Genomic DNA, 15,608 nt, shown 5'->3' with positions numbered 1-15,608 from the left:
TACATAACAAATAGAAATAATTTATTATATTTTATCAAAAATTCATTAGAATATTTACAAAGCTTAAATCATAAATGCCACAAGAGTCTGCCCTTTTTATAATTTTTCTTCTTTAAGACTTTTTCTTTCTTATTCCTCTCTTGCCCCGTGATTTGTTTTTTCTGCCCTCAAACACAGGTTTGGCAGTCACCATGACTACATTTCCCAGGTCTTCATCCTCATCACTTGAGCTACTGCACCCCTTTTTCTCTTTATGGTCTGCAGTCTCTATCGTAGAGGTGTTTTTCCTCCTTTTGCTCTTGCCTAAATCTCTATTATCTGATTCCTCTGAGGAGTCACTAGAAGTTTCTGAAAGATGCAAATTTCCAATAAAACCACCTCCATATAAACATTCTTTTCTGGAATCTGAGTGTTTTCTTCTCTTTCCCCTCTGGGCTTTTGTTGCCACAGTTAGGTTTGTGCAGCCTGTGGTACCTTCCCCTTTTGTTTTCTCATGCTGTTCAAGTTCCACCTCTGTAACAGCAGTGGTCTCCTGAATTTCATCATCTGCTTCTTTTTCCTTTCTCTTCAGGCAAGTCACAGCTCTGCGCAGTCTCTGACTTTTAATAGCTAGTTTTTCATGCTGTTCTAGTCTGAAGAATGAATCAATTCGAAGCTGAGTCTATCAAAAATAAAACAGAAAAACACCTTTGAATAGGATAGGAATTCAGTTGTTATCTCAGCTATGCCATAAGCCACCCAAAACTAAAGCAGGACAAAGGACTAATGAAATTAATACATGTGCACATAGATGTGAACAATAAGATGCATTATTAAGTAATACCTATACCATATTATAAATTATACAACAAGAACCTTTACAGAAACCAAATAAGTAGCAACCTCCAGTGAAATTCATAAACATTGTGCTGCTGATGATTAGACATATGTTGCTATTTTCAACCCTAATACAGAGAACCTCTGTAGTGCTCTTAAGGATGTCCTTACAAACACATCCTTGGCTTCAAGCTGTTAAAACAGCAGAATGTTTACTAAGTAAATGTTGTAAGTGCACTTCACATTTGTGCCTGCAAGTGCAACACACAGTCATTTGACTCAAGTTCGTTGTACCACATGCTGCTACAGTATAATTCCGAAGAGTAGAACTAGAAGTAGTCATACAGGATGGATCTGTGCTATTCAACCACAGGTAGACTTATTGTAGAGACTAAGCTAGTCCTCTATATTTTCCCTAAAATTGTCAAAGAGAAACAGACGCTTCCAAAGGATGCTCCAGTCGACCTGAAAGTATAACTATTTAACCATGGGGGTTGGTACCTTTCAATCCTTTGAGTGATACAGAGAACCTAGAACACTGGTTTAGACAACATATCTACCTTGTATATGACAAAAGGAGAAAACAGCCTGAGATTGGGTGATCAATTTCACAACTGACTTTGACAGTTTTCACAGTATGCATCACTATTCCTTTTCAGCTTTTATCAAAGTTGACAGAACATTTATTTGGAAATTAGAATAATATTATTAATGGGCAGTTGCTCAACACTTCAGCCTGTACTCCTCCTCAAAGGATATGTATGGCATCAAATGGGCAGTATCACTTCACCAAAACCTTAGGGGCATTTTTATAAACACTTTTTAGAGACAGCACATTGTCTTTTAAAATTACTAAATTTGCTTGAGGTACCTGTAGCGTCAACTACATCCAGAAGAAACAGCAACCTCGATTTGAGATAGCTGCTTGATAGATAATAGAATTTGAGACCAACAATTGAAATTATGTAGAGTCCCTCCCAGCACACTCAAATCATAAAAAAATGAAGTCTGGAGAAGTACGTTTAATGATTTAAATATATATACATAAAGATTATAAAACATACGACCAAAACCCAGTTTTCGAGAAACATATTTTAGTTTAAATCCTTGCTCTTAATTTTAAAATGCTTCTCACAATTTTCCAGTTGCCCTTAAACTATAGGTTTTATACTTTACCTGCTGCACATTCAGCTGTTTCATCACAGGCAAAAGGATTCCATCTATCTTTGTTGTAGTCCAGCCAAAGTGATCCTTACAGAATGTGCAGAAAGTCAAAGAACTTTACAAAATGGCTATTAACTACTATTGTGTAAACACATAAAATGAAAATTCCTCAAGTAAACAATGTCTGTCGGAAAGTTGCTCCAGTTCAAAAGTTCTTCTAGCACAAAACTAGAGAAAAGACTCTAAGTTATAATAGCTGGTTTATGAGGACTGTTCCAGTATTACGCTATGCATCACAAATCACACTGTTACATCTCCAATAGTTGCAGAACCTTTTCTCTAATATCAACACTTCCAAAGGCATGTTTTAGTGAAGACAGAACTCACTTTGGCTATACAGTATTGTCATAAGACAAAATACCTATAAATAAACCTTATTTTTACACTTGCATACACTGGAAATTCCATTTACTGTTTAAAACACTATTAGCTCTGCATGCATTACCATCTACTTTTCAACAATCCGCTGCAGCTCAGATTCAGCTCAGACTGCAACAGATTCAAAAAACAGACATTATTGGAAGAAATGCAGGGAATAACTAGGGATAAAGTGCAGGTTGAAACACCATTTCTGATTAGGTTTTGAGACTTATTCATGAAAAATGGCAAACACACACCAGGAGTGTGCAAACAATCCCACTCACTCTAAGTCTAGAAACAGGCACAGGACAGTTACAGAAGCAGGAGGATCAAAACTAATTAGTTAGGCCAGCTACAAGATTCTCTTTCCACACAAGGCAAAGCAGCCCACTCTCTAGGAGGGCACAGCAGCCTTGAGTACCACACAAGCATGGCTGCATTCCCTTCCATTCCAGAGCTGGTGTCATTTTAGGAAAGCGCATGCAGATAGGGCTGGGGGCCCCTCACACCCAAGAGATGTTAAGAACTTGCCACTCCATTACTGACTCACTAACACACTTTATGAACTTTGAGTACTTTTACCTAGCAAGTCCTACCATACAGTAAAAGGATATTCTCTGATCTGCTCTAAGTCAGGCTTCCCCCAGGTGAACGAACTCCTTGTCTCATCCACCACAGGCTTCAGGTACGCTTCTGCCACTGCTGGATTTGGGAAACCTGAAGAAAGCTGCAGCTCCCGCAGTTTCTTCTTGACCTTGGTATCATGTGGATTAGGTCTCAATTTCTTATTCTTCTGAGCCTCATTCCACCACTCACTGAAAAACAGAGATTATTAATTTGCCTCCATAACATATAATTTGAAGTATCAAGAGCCACCATGCTTATTTCGATAGCCTTAGTCTCTCTACTTCAGTTGCTACAAGGTATGAGGTAGAAAATTTCTAAATAAAGGACGGTCAAAGTGATAAATAATCTGAAAGCAGAAAAGACAAAACACACATTAAATGTAGCCATTGTAAGCCACAGTAGTAAACATCACCTGGATTCCCCATAAATTGCTAAACAGAAGACCCTAACTTCAGCCTCGCTTCCACACACAAGGATCATTTTTAGAGATTTTTTTGGTATGAAAGGGGAAAAAAAAGAAAACAAAAAGAAAACCCAAACCAAACCAACCCCAACAAAACCAACCAACCAAACAAAAAACCAAACCTTCTAACCATCCTTGCCTTTGCCAATACAACTGCCTTGGCCCTCTTCAAATCTTGTTCTTCCCCACAGCCTACCTGTCTGTCTCTTTCCAGGTCATCCATCCTCTTTTCTCTATGAACAAGCTATAGCAACTTCTCACAAACTCAGGCAGAATAAACCTCTGCTCCATTATGGATCCAGCTCTGCAATGAACTCTGAGGCAGTCACACAGTTCTACAGCTATTCTATTTCGCTGTAATTGCTCACTCATTGTAATCGCTGTATCAATATGTCACCTTATTTACCTATCATTTCAAATAGTGATATAATGGAGACACATGTTTTGCAGCTTAGTCTCCTTAATGATGGTCAAAGATGGTCATATGTCTTGGTGCATGCTTAAGCAGCAGCAAAGCATATTCATTTTCATAACATGGAGAGACAAAAGAGCAAAATAGAATGAAGCATACGCAAATTTTAAGAGTGGTTCTAAGCCATGCCCAGGAAATTCATTTAAAATCTCCATCGCTGTTACGAAGCCAACATTTGGGATGCCCTCAGTGTAGTCACTTCCAAGCAAGTACGCCAAATTAATTAGCTTGCTTCTATCCAACCCTGTAAAAGAAAGTGCATAAACCAAATAAAACCAGTGGATTCAGCATTTATTCTCTTACAAATTAAAAAATATTATCTGAAAAGCAAAAATCAAAAGGAATGCAAAGGCATTTACTCCATAAAATTATATTTAGTTCAACATCAGAATTTGCTCAATTATATTCTAGAGCACTACAAATATGTTCCTGCTAGGTCAAGCACCAATAGTTGTGCTAACTGGGCAAAAACATCTTGCCAAAATTAAACCGTTACTATGGACATCAAGAGGAATTTTTTCACAAAAAGGGTTGTTAAACATTGGAATAGGCTGCCTGGGAAGGTGGTGGATTCACCACCCCTGGAGGTGTTCAAGAAACAACTGGACATGGCACTCAGTGCCACAGTCTAGTTGGTAAGGTGGTGATCAGTCAAAGGCTGGACTCGATGACCTCAGAGGTCTTTTCCAACCTAAATGATTGTCTAATGTCAAAACCTTAGGGAAATTCAGGGTTGCTAAGAGATTTTTTTTTTTTTTACATTTATTTTATCCAATTACTGTCCTATTCCCATCTAATGCGGACTCAAATTTAATAATGTTTTAATAAAAAAATGTTTAAATAAAAACATTCTGTTTGAATTCTAGCCCATAATATCAATGCCTCTGCTTCTTAAGTGTTCCCCAACTGGGAGCCTTTTGTTCTGTGCTGGTGCAGTCACTAAGTAGGCCAGAAGAGCCTGTGGAACAGCCAGAAAGAAGGAAAAACTCAGCCGACCACTTCTACTTGATATAAGGTTTGAGGCAACCAGACTAATTTTTAGTGACCAGCTTCAATAATTTAGATTTAAATAAAAAATAACTTTAAAAAAATTCAATGCAGAAAAGGAGGGATGTGATTCTAAACACACAAAGCAAGATCATCATCATGCTAGTCAGGATATCTATCAAGAAGGAGCTAAGAAAGAAGAATTGTGCAACGCATAGGAAAGAAGTAGCAGTACAAGGCTGCAGAGGAATGTGACATGAAGACCGATGGTGACTATTTTTCCCCAATAAATAAATAAAAGCTCTGGCTTATTACATTAATAACAGTTAAAAATCACACACATGCTTTTACAGCAATTCTTTCCAAGTAAGCTACAGTAGCATACTTCAGTAGGGGAAAAAATATTCCATTCAATTTGTGGGAAGAAGAAACCAAAGATATATTTTTCATCACATAAAAATGGTATGAAATGTTACATGCTGAAGACATTAAAATATTACTTCAAAGTCTACAGCCTCTCAAATTTGAAAGTGTCAAAACTGATTTTAAGAATTCTGCTAGAAAAAGACATAACAAGTTTAACTCGGCTCATATTTTCCCTAATACACTATGTGACACTGAAGTTTAGTAGTTCAACAAAATTAGCAGCAATTTGATTAGACTGAAGAGCAATCTGAAAGAAGGAAAAAAATCTCTCAGTGTTAACTAAATGAAAAATGTTTTACATAGCATACACATATTTCTGATCCTCTTTTAACACATTATGTGTCAGTATGCCCAAAACTAACTTCCATTTCCAAAAGACTATAAATTTGATGACATCAGAATATAATTTTCCTACCACATCAGGAAAGTCATGCTAACATTTACCCAGGAACTGATACCACAGTTCATATCTCCAGCCTTGATGATCATCACATTAACTCAGTATATGAAATGCAGGAGTTTCTATATTCAGGGTGGTCAGTTGGCAGTAAAAACAGCAACCTAACTGAATGGCTTTAGAGACTACCCAAAGAACAGGCATTGTAATAACAGACACACAAAATTCTGTAGAAAACACAGTTTCAAAGAGACAGATGGCAGCACTGTCTTATTAAAGACTGTGTTTAACAAACCAACACCTGAGGCTTACCTAGCTCATTTTGCAAATCAATATACTGATAATATTCTACATATTTGTTCTGGCTGAAGAAATTTTTATAAACATGTCGTGCGCCAAATAACCAAACATCACTGTCATCGGTGATTGTCCCAGAGGTCTGATCGGTAAGGTCCAATATGGCACACTGTGCCTCTGCTTCCATTGGGGCTTCAATATATGGAATGCCAAACAGACGCAGAAGCTCCTGTAGGATGGAGGGAAAGCAACAATTCATCTAAAGAATTAACTTCTATTATACTTCTGCTTGACTTGGAACTGTTAGATTCACACTTGGGATGTATTTAATATTTGGCAGCAAATCTTAATTTCCCCTAAAAAGTGCCAAGCGCAGTTAAATCAAGGGGGAAATCACACTTATCTCAGGCAGATAGTTCCACATATGTCAAGCACTACTTGAGCACCCTATTAGCACAGAGTTTGAGAACCTGCTATCTTAATTACACAAGCATACTTAACTACTGTGTTTTCCACAGCAAGGAGAAAATTCCATGCATTACAGTTATGTGGGCTCCATGAAAGAAAGACGCAGGTTAAACGAAAAAAAAAAGAAAAATCATATTTTAAAAAAATTGGTCATCGCTTTCGCTAAGAAAATAGTTGAAAGCATCTGAGAAACATTCCTATCAAGCAGGAAACAGTGGGCAGATTAATCATTCTTTGGATAGTGTTTTGATATACATGTATTTTGATGCGTTTTTGCTTTTATGGAATACATTAGTTAACTTCAGTTAAATATCCAACACGGACTAGGTTTACAGACTTGTGCTATTTACACAATTCTGGATTATGTTCCCCACTCAGCTAGAGGAAGAAAGGAGACCTATAATTAACAAAAATTACTAACAGCTTTTGAGTAAATTACTGGGGTGGAGAAGTGAACCAAATCAAAATAACTGAGCAAATACTACCTGGCTTTCCAAGAACATCTGTCCTGTTACAGAAGCAGCAACACGCTCCTGCTGCTGTTTTTGAGACTGAAGCATATTCTGCTCAGTAGAAAGGTCCCTTTCTAATTCTTCTAGTTCTTCCTGAAAATATAAACCAAGACTTTCATTATTTCAACAATTCAGGTATACTTAGTTAAGTACAGCACTAAGTCTCTGGCTATAATTATTCTAGTAGTATACGATCCATTAATTCACACTCCGAAGTTGTTACAGCTTCTCTAATGCAGTACCAGGGATAGGTTGTCATCAGCGTGCTAAAACCTTAAAGTTTCCCTCTGATTTCAGGGAGATTATGATTAACTATCTTTAAACAAAAATCAGTTCCTGTACAATTAGACACATATATGAGAAAGCAATGAAACAATACAAAGCTGTCCAATAGTTTTCCTTAACAATTACTTGGAGACAAAGCACTCCATTAATAGCTCAAAACAAGTAACAAGGAGAATAAGTTACCAAACTGATGTCTTGCCACTCATCCACTGCATCTTTATTATCAGCTTCTCTTTCAACGTTCTGAGCATTTCCCAACTGCACTTCATCAGACTCCTTCAGCAGCTCCTGTGTGACATCAGGTCTGCCTGTCTCTACTTCTGAAAGCGCTGTTTCATCACCCAGTTTTTCATCATATTTAGTAGGAAACTCAGCCTCATTACTGATTTCAGTATCCACTTCAATAAAGCTTGCTATTAAGAGAAAACAGATAATTGAACATATGCAGATTTACATATAAGGATTGTGATCATTAATACACCAGTTAAATTCAGTGTACACAACAACATGCTTTCCTGACTTTTTGTATTTTATACTCAGGTTTCAATGATAAAATGTGACACCAAGGGGAAAAACATAGCTCAGATTTTCTTCCCACCTCCTGTATGTGTAGGGATAGGTGTATTTAAAGCATTTCGCACTGAGAGAAAAGGTTAACTTCAAATGACTACAAATATGCTAAGTTCCTATTTTTTATTTTTTTACACAATTAAAAAGCACATACCATCGGAATCACTGTCTTCAGACTGTGAAATCCCTTCTCTGTCCTCCTCAGGACCTCTTGCTTCTGGAAAAACTCTAATATGCTTCTGTACCTCAGATACATTCTCTTCTGTTTGTGAAATTACTTCATCTGTATTTTCAGAAATTTTCAAGTTTTTCTCATTTTTAGAAAGGTCTGTTGTTGCAGCATGAATCAAAGCCCCTGTACCAGTTTGTACAGAGGAACAACTTGGCTTCTGCACACACAAATTCAAATCCTTATCTTCCAAAGACTTTAAGTCCATTTTGGAACCATTTTCTTCTTTTTCTAAGTCTTCTTTGCCTTTCCTAGTATTTTCAATACAAGAATAATTTTCAGCTCTGGATATACTGATATCTTTGGGTGAAATATGATTTTTGGAACCATTTTCTTCTTTGTCTAAATCTTCTGTGTCTTTTCTAGTATTGTCAATAAATGAATAATTTTCCGCTCTGGGTATATTGGTATCCTTGGGTGCAATACAATTTTTTGAACCATTTTCTTCTTTGCTTACATCTTCTTTGTCTTTTTTAGTATTGTCAGTAGAAGAGTAATTTTCAGCTGTGGATATACCAGTGCCTTTGGGTGTAATATGATTTTCTTCCAGCTTCTGACTTTTCTGTTCAAATTCAGCACCATGCATAGTCACTTGGATGGACGAACAAATTGTAGCTGTAAGTATGTTTTTTCCCTCCTTAACTTCAGGAATCTGCTCTTCCTCATCTGAGCTACTAAGCAGAAAATCTTTCACTTCTGATCTTTCTGGCAGCACTCCATCGGTTCTAATATTAACAACTTCTTCCCTTTTATCCTCATCACTCAGAGCTTGCTGAATTGCCCGTAGTGTTCTTGGAGACACACTGCCTTCCTCTGTTACAAATTGGTCTACATTCAATTGTCCTGTATCCAGTTCTTCTTCTGAGCTGCTTTCTACCATAGCAGCCTGGATAGCAAGCAAAGTCCGAGGAGAGGGTGGTGCTGTCACCACATTATTATCTTTCTCTGTTTGCATCTTGTCAGATGCAACTGGCTTTGCATTAGCAGGAGAGTCGTTGATTTTATTCAATTTAGTCAATTCAAGCATTTTTGATGAGGGTCCTGCAGTAGTTTCCAAGTCTCTATTTATAGCTTCTTTTGCTTGAATACCTGAAAGTTTTTTGTTGATTGTTTTAGTAAAAACTGCTTTATAATAACATTCCATTTTACATAATGAACATCATTATATAAAGATTAATAAACCACTTTTCTACAGGTTTACAGATCACAGTTAATTATGTACAATAGTAATGCACATTTCATACAAAGTATTGGCTACACGCGCCCGTAAACAATATTCAGGGTTTTTTTAAAAAACTGCCAGCTGCAGAGTGTACACTCCAAACAAGAGGTTTTACAAAATTAAGACCTGACATACCCTTTATCAGAATATAGTGAGAAGTCTCTTCAGAGACCACCCTCCTTGATTCCACTTCTTTCACAAAACCACCTTCATTTTCATATTGTGTTTGGATTTCACCCGAGTGCTGTTGATTCATTTCTTTTTGCACATTCTCTATGCAACGATTGAGGTTGCTTTTTTTAAGCAAGCCCCTAAGCTGGTACTGGGAAAACTCATTGGAGTCCTCAAAACAAAACAAAACAAAATGAAACAAAACAAACAAGTCAATTGAAATAAAATGCCCCTTTTAAGCAAGTTCATTTCCCACACTCCGGAGAGTGTGGAAACTCTTTTAAGAGTTCCTTTAAACACGTAACATTTGTGTTTTACTGACTGCTGCACTCCCAAGCGACAGCAATACTATCCTGGTAACATGCAACAATTCTAAAAGGTACTAGTAGTTCTGACTGCTGGTTAAACATGAAATCTCAATTATGTGACCAACAAAACTTAGTTGGCTTGCAGAGGTCATTTCCATCTTAAAAAAGAAAGCAATTAAAACAGAATCCACACGTGGACCATTTTAAAATTATGATCCTTAGCTATCATTTGATCTGACATATACTGTACTTTCAAATCTAACTGCAGAAGCGGCACTATAGGATTCTCCATTTGTCTCTGAGCAGCTTCAGCAACACATCTGCCTAAGTTACAAAAGCCTTTTCCCAGCTGCCAGCTCCCCTAACAACCTCAGGGTTTGGAATCCTAGCTGTGTTCATTCTGCCTGGTTTATCCACACCACTACCTTGATTTTGCAATTGAAATCCTGGGCATAATGCTGATGAGGCATGAGACAGAGCATGCTTTTTCTCGTTCTTGCCAAACTGAATTAGCTCTGCTAATTTTAGTGGAAATCAAGAGATAAGGCTGTTAAGAGTCATTATCTCATTGGATTTTTTTCCCCCTCAATATAACATCTCTTATTAAGTAGTCCAGGGAGTAAAGCTTTCTAGATGTGATATGCTTACATAGTCCTCATCTGCATTAATGGCAATAGCTCCATTCTGTTGGCTTGAAAACTATTTTAAATATTACCTCTGGCATTGCTTCAAATAACGTTCTTCTTCGCTTTGTAAGTTCTTTAATATCAGTCAAGATCTCATGTTTTACTTCTGGAGGCAGCTTGTTGAAATCTTCTGATTCAATATCTACAGAATAAGGATTTTCACATAACTGTTCCTACAAAAATGGAAAATAACATAAAATATATATTTTATATTACAGCACAGCAAAAATAGTAAAATATTTAGAGTATCATTCCAAACAACAAGACCAAAAAAAAAAACCTTAAGAATTTTGTTGCTACTTCCTATATAGTAAAGAAAACAAGGGAAAGAAAAGGTAACTGCTACATAATAAAACAATGTAAAGTACATAATTATTGATGTACATTATACAGAAAAACTTGGTTTTATTCTTTTTACAAAAAGATATTTAGTATAAATCACAGAAGTAGGTTCTATAGCCTCAGCTAGTCTGATTTTATCTTTCTAAAGAGGTTCTCCTGAATGAGAACTACTTCAAAGATAAACAGTATTTTTAAGAGTTTTTTCTTTTTTTTTTCTATTGATGAAAGCAGAGATAATTTTATTACTCATTATGTCTTCTCCTTAGGTTATATATTTCTCTTCTCCTCTTCCTGTGAGCACAACAGAAGCAAATACAGAATTTATCTGTGAAACCTCAAGAAATTAAATGCTTCAGCATCAGTTCATATGTGGAGAAGCACGGGAATTTTGTTAAATGCTGTTTTTTATATGCATACACATGTGCATAAATGCATACATGTCACGTACATCATCAGAAAAACCAATTTTTTCTCAATATGTTCAGAGAAAGTACTAAAAAGAAAAAAAAGGATACCATAAAAAATTTCTCTTCCGTTGTATCCTAGTGGAGAAATTACATTTATATTTCCTCATTATCAGGAAGTCTTAGAGTACCAAAAATTAACTTGTTTGCTTGAGAAGCAATGCTATAGTAAGATTTATATCTCCAAACAATTGGGCTTTTTTAAGCTTTTTGTTTATCTTTTAAGCATAGCACATGAATGAGAAGACTGTTCACAGTAACAGGGCAATTAGGTTGCACTTACTTGCAACATCTTTTTTTGGCTCACTCTCATTTGCCATTCTTTTTCTTCCTCCTCCTCCGAGCTAAAAATCACAAAGAGAAAACAAAAGGTGTAGATATTTACCCAGGAAAATAAAGTTCCTATTTAAAGCAAAAGGACATTAGTCATCGCTTTGGTAGTAAGTACAAAAATACACACACACACATATATATACATATGCATACAAACACACATTATAAATACATACACAGGTCAAAAAGATCTGAGCAGAAAGCAAGAAGGCAGACTTATGTCAGCTAAAACTAGATTGAGACAACTGATGCTGCTTAAATCCTTATCTGATGGTCAGTGTTTAAAAGGACAGATATACATAGAGCAATCTAATGCATAGCTTCATGTTCTCAGTTTTGTTATTTGTCATATTTGACAGCACAAACAAAGCCTGCTTCTGCTGAACACGTCAGTGCTCTGAACAAGGGGACATAAAGCAGAGTCATATAGGCAGCAGTCACCCAAGTTTGAGCAATCAGTCCCATTTAGTTGTACAGATACGGTCACAGAGACTGAGGTAGACCTTTCATCCTTAAACATGAATCCAGTGTAGAAATTTAATCTGTGGGCTGAAAGCTTCTTCTGTTACTTTCGCATAAGTAACTAGAAGGGTTCTGTGTACAGTTATAAACAAACCCTCCAAAAAGAAACTGAAATAAAATATAAATTAAAAATATACTTCATATATTATAGAATCTCATAGATCAAAGGCCTTTCAGCAGCATCAAAAATGTGTTTAATGCTTTTATCCTAGTTTAAGCTATTTTTTTTAATTTTACCTACCTATTCTTCTCTTCATCTTCTAAAGCAGGCAATACATACATATCATCAATTTCTCCTCTTCGAACTTGTGTAATACTGGGCAAAACTTCATTGCTTAGGGAAAAGGAAAAAAAACCCACAGTGATTAACAGCTATGTAAGGAATTATCTGACATTTACAAATGAGGGAAAAATAATTTTTATTCTTGCCTTTTTCCCGCAAGAGCAGTTTTGATAACATGTCTCTTCAAAAGCGTTTTCAAGAGTTTCTCTGTAGTTTCCCTGGAATCACTGATGGCAACTTCCTTTCTTTGTCTTCGCTTAGCCTGTGAAAATAAGATTAACACCAACAAGATTTTGCCAGATGCTGAAGATGCACACCCAACGAATGACTGTTAAAATTCAGTGTGCTGAGCCTATGAGCTACTCCTAAATCATACTACACTACTGGGGTCACAGCCTTCAAATCTTCTAAATCTATATCTGTTTCCTCTGTGGGACTTGGGAACAGCTTTCAGCTTCTGGGTACAAATGCCACAAGAGTTCGTTCAGGTCCATTCTGGAGCACGATCCAGGCTTATGCCATCCTCTACTTCTCCACAACCTGGTTTCTATGGAAATCAAACCTGCCTCTATCAAAAGAGAGCTGCCGCATGCTCCAAGAGCTAACCCAGGTTGGGACTGCAGAGGACACCTGCACAGCAGTGGCTTCAAGCCCTCCATCCTCACAGATCAGAAGCATAGGCAGAACAGTAGGAAGAAAATTGAACATGGCTACTTAGTTTCAGCAGACGAAACCCTATTTTGCATTGCAATGACTCAGCAAAGGCACTTACCAAGGTTTGTCTCTTCAGAAGAGGCGCCTCTCCGTCAAAAACAAAGACAGGTCGAATTCGGAAAAACAGTAACTTGCAGAGCCGATGGAACAGAGTGAGGAGGTGAGCATTCCGTACGGAAACACCACCACGATCTCTGGCTCCCTTTATTGCTTGGTTCAACCAAATACTGATATCTTAAAGAACCGCTGAGAGGAAAAACTGTGCTCTCTTACACATATACTACATTAAGTTTCTATAAAGTGCACACATTTGACTGAGTGGCTTTTGCCCACTGCTTCAGGCTTGGCTTATGGAAACCAAAATTATCCAAATAGCTATGAACTTTGGAGAAGAATATTCTTGCCCTTATTGCCCTGCACAAAAAGTAGAGTGGAAGGAACTATGGAGCAAGTACCTCCCCAATTATTTTTACACATAAATGAAGGCTAATTTCCCTCCACATCTTTCCAGCATTTAACCAAGTATACAGGATAGGAAAGCTAATTCTTAAGTATTTAATTTTTTTTCATCTTACAGTCCTACAGAGAGCAGCACGTTTATTTATAAAGCACAAAATCCTAGAGTCCAACACTTTTGTAAGGAACCTATTCAGAAAAGCCTATTCTTCAAACGATAAAAACAGAAAGAGCTTACTATTCCACATATTATAAAGCATAAAATCCACCTACCAAAATGTTGTCAATTTAAAATTAATAACAACAATAATCATCATAATCACAACAAGAAAAGATGATCACTTATAAGTAAGGGAAATAGTTAAGATAATCTCCCTCACAGTTTTGGCTCCCCGGCTTTACTTTTAAAGGATACCCACAGCAAGTATTTTCCCTTCTAGCGTTTCTGGGCTTATGGTTCTCCCGGTGCATTCGAGCAGCTTCCAAAGTCCTTGAACTCCCATGGTCCCTTCTTACCTGTTTTGAGAGAAAATCTATGAGGCAAAAAGAAGGGATAACCCAAAGACGACACGGCCCACGTCTGCTTCATTAATGCGAACAGAAATAACGAGGCAGCCGCTCGGCCCGGGACCAGCTGGGGCAGGCGGGGGTCGTGGTGTTGGACCTGCGGAGGGAGCTCGCCTGCGGCGGGGCGGGGAGCGGAGCCTGGCGGGGGACCCGGAAGAGCCGGACAGGCCCAGCGGCCTCCCCAGCCAGCGAGCGCAGACACCGCCCCGGTACCGCCCCGGCACCGCCCCGGCACCGCCCCGGCGCTGCCCCACGGCCCGCCGGGAAGCGCCGTGCGCGGGGCGGAGCCGGCCCCCCTTCCCGGTGTGCGAGGAGCAGCTCACTCCCGCCCCTCACAGCGGGGCCGGGCGGCTCCCACCGGCCTTTCTCCGCCCGCCGGGAGCGCCAGCGTTCCTGAGAAGGGGGGACTCCCCGCCTGCCCGGAGGAGAGCCGAGTACCGAACACCAGAGACTCACAGAATCGATTAGGTTGGAAAAGACCTCCGAGATGATCGAGTCTAACCTATGAGCGAACACCACCGTGTCAACTAGACCATGGCACTACGTCCCGTCTTCCCTTAAACAGCGCCAGGGACGGTGACTCCACCGCCTCCCTGGGAAGTCTTCTAATAGCTAATCACCCTGTGAAGAAATTCTCCTTATGTCCAGCTTAAACCTTCCCTGTTGCAGCTCGAGACTATGTCCTCTTGTCTTGTCGCTGGTTGCCTGTGAAAAGAGACCGACGCCCATCCGGCTACAACCTCCTTTCACACAGTTGTAGAGTGATAAGGTCATCCCTGAGCCTCCTTTCCTCCAGGTTAAACAGCACCAGCTTCTTCAGCCGCTCTTTATACGGTTTGTGCTTCAGACCCTTCACCAGCTCCATTGCCCTTCTCTGGATGCAGAACGAAAAAAGTCTCATGCCGCTGAACAAAGTCTCACATCGCAGAATGAAAAAAAGTCCTCTATTTTTTTTCTTCCCGAACGAGATTTTCCGTGCCGCATGTGCTCTTCCCCACTCCGCTCCCACCGCAGCCACAGTGCCCCTCACTGGACACACCCACCCCTCGGTGAATCCCTAGGGAAAGCTTCCTGAAGCATAACCCCGAGAACGTGGACTTTCCTCCTGCCAATGCTGGACGAACCCCATATACGGAGTACTCCGGATGAAATGTGACAGTCTCCATGTCCAGAGCAAAATAACTCTAAAACCAGTTAAGCGTAGCAGCCGGCTACCATCAGAGGAGAGTCCCTGTTCCTCAGTGCAACTATTATTAAGCAAAACTTACGTTATATATACATATAACACTGCATATATGTCTTAAATCCCTTAAAGAACACAGTGCAAGTATTCTAGAGAAACCTAAGCCTTCAGCCCAAACTCAGCTTGCAAAAACAGCTCATCTGGAAAATAAATTTTCAAAACCT

The 15,608-nt window shown here is 38.7% G+C and overlaps 1 protein-coding gene across 4 annotated transcripts; it reads right to left on the bottom strand.

The window, feature by feature from the left end:
* LOC108498218 (DNA repair protein complementing XP-G cells-like) lies at positions 1-14,676 on the bottom strand. Of its 4 annotated transcripts, none has more exons than XM_017816641.1 (16): positions 14,658-14,676; positions 14,050-14,150; positions 13,237-13,412; positions 12,611-12,726; positions 12,423-12,515; positions 11,610-11,670; positions 10,550-10,693; positions 9,491-9,698; positions 8,059-9,222; positions 7,518-7,747; positions 7,023-7,142; positions 6,085-6,298; positions 4,062-4,206; positions 3,015-3,215; positions 1,993-2,077; positions 1-661 (listed from the first exon to the last, which is right to left on the bottom strand). In XM_017816641.1, the coding sequence occupies exons 2-16, from the start codon at positions 14,135-14,137 to the stop codon at positions 113-115; spliced, it is 3,594 nt and encodes a 1,197-aa protein (XP_017672130.1). In that variant the 5' UTR covers positions 14,138-14,150; positions 14,658-14,676; the 3' UTR covers positions 1-112. The 4 variants fall into 4 exon arrangements, with proteins under 4 accessions (XP_017672130.1, XP_017672128.1, XP_017672129.1 ...); XM_017816639.1 differs by lacking the exon at positions 14,658-14,676 and adding an exon at positions 14,316-14,421; XM_017816640.1 differs by lacking the exon at positions 14,658-14,676 and adding an exon at positions 14,316-14,402 and having other exon boundaries at positions 14,050-14,153.
* Between the last annotated feature and the right edge of the window lie 932 nt (positions 14,677-15,608).

Source organism: Lepidothrix coronata, unplaced genomic scaffold, assembly GCF_001604755.1.
Source record: "Lepidothrix coronata isolate B3197 unplaced genomic scaffold, Lepidothrix_coronata-1.0 Scaffold57, whole genome shotgun sequence".
Classification (NCBI taxonomy): Eukaryota; Metazoa; Chordata; class Aves; order Passeriformes; family Pipridae; genus Lepidothrix; species Lepidothrix coronata.
Note: the sequence above shows the minus strand (reverse complement) of the source record. Positions and strands in the feature narration are given on the sequence as shown.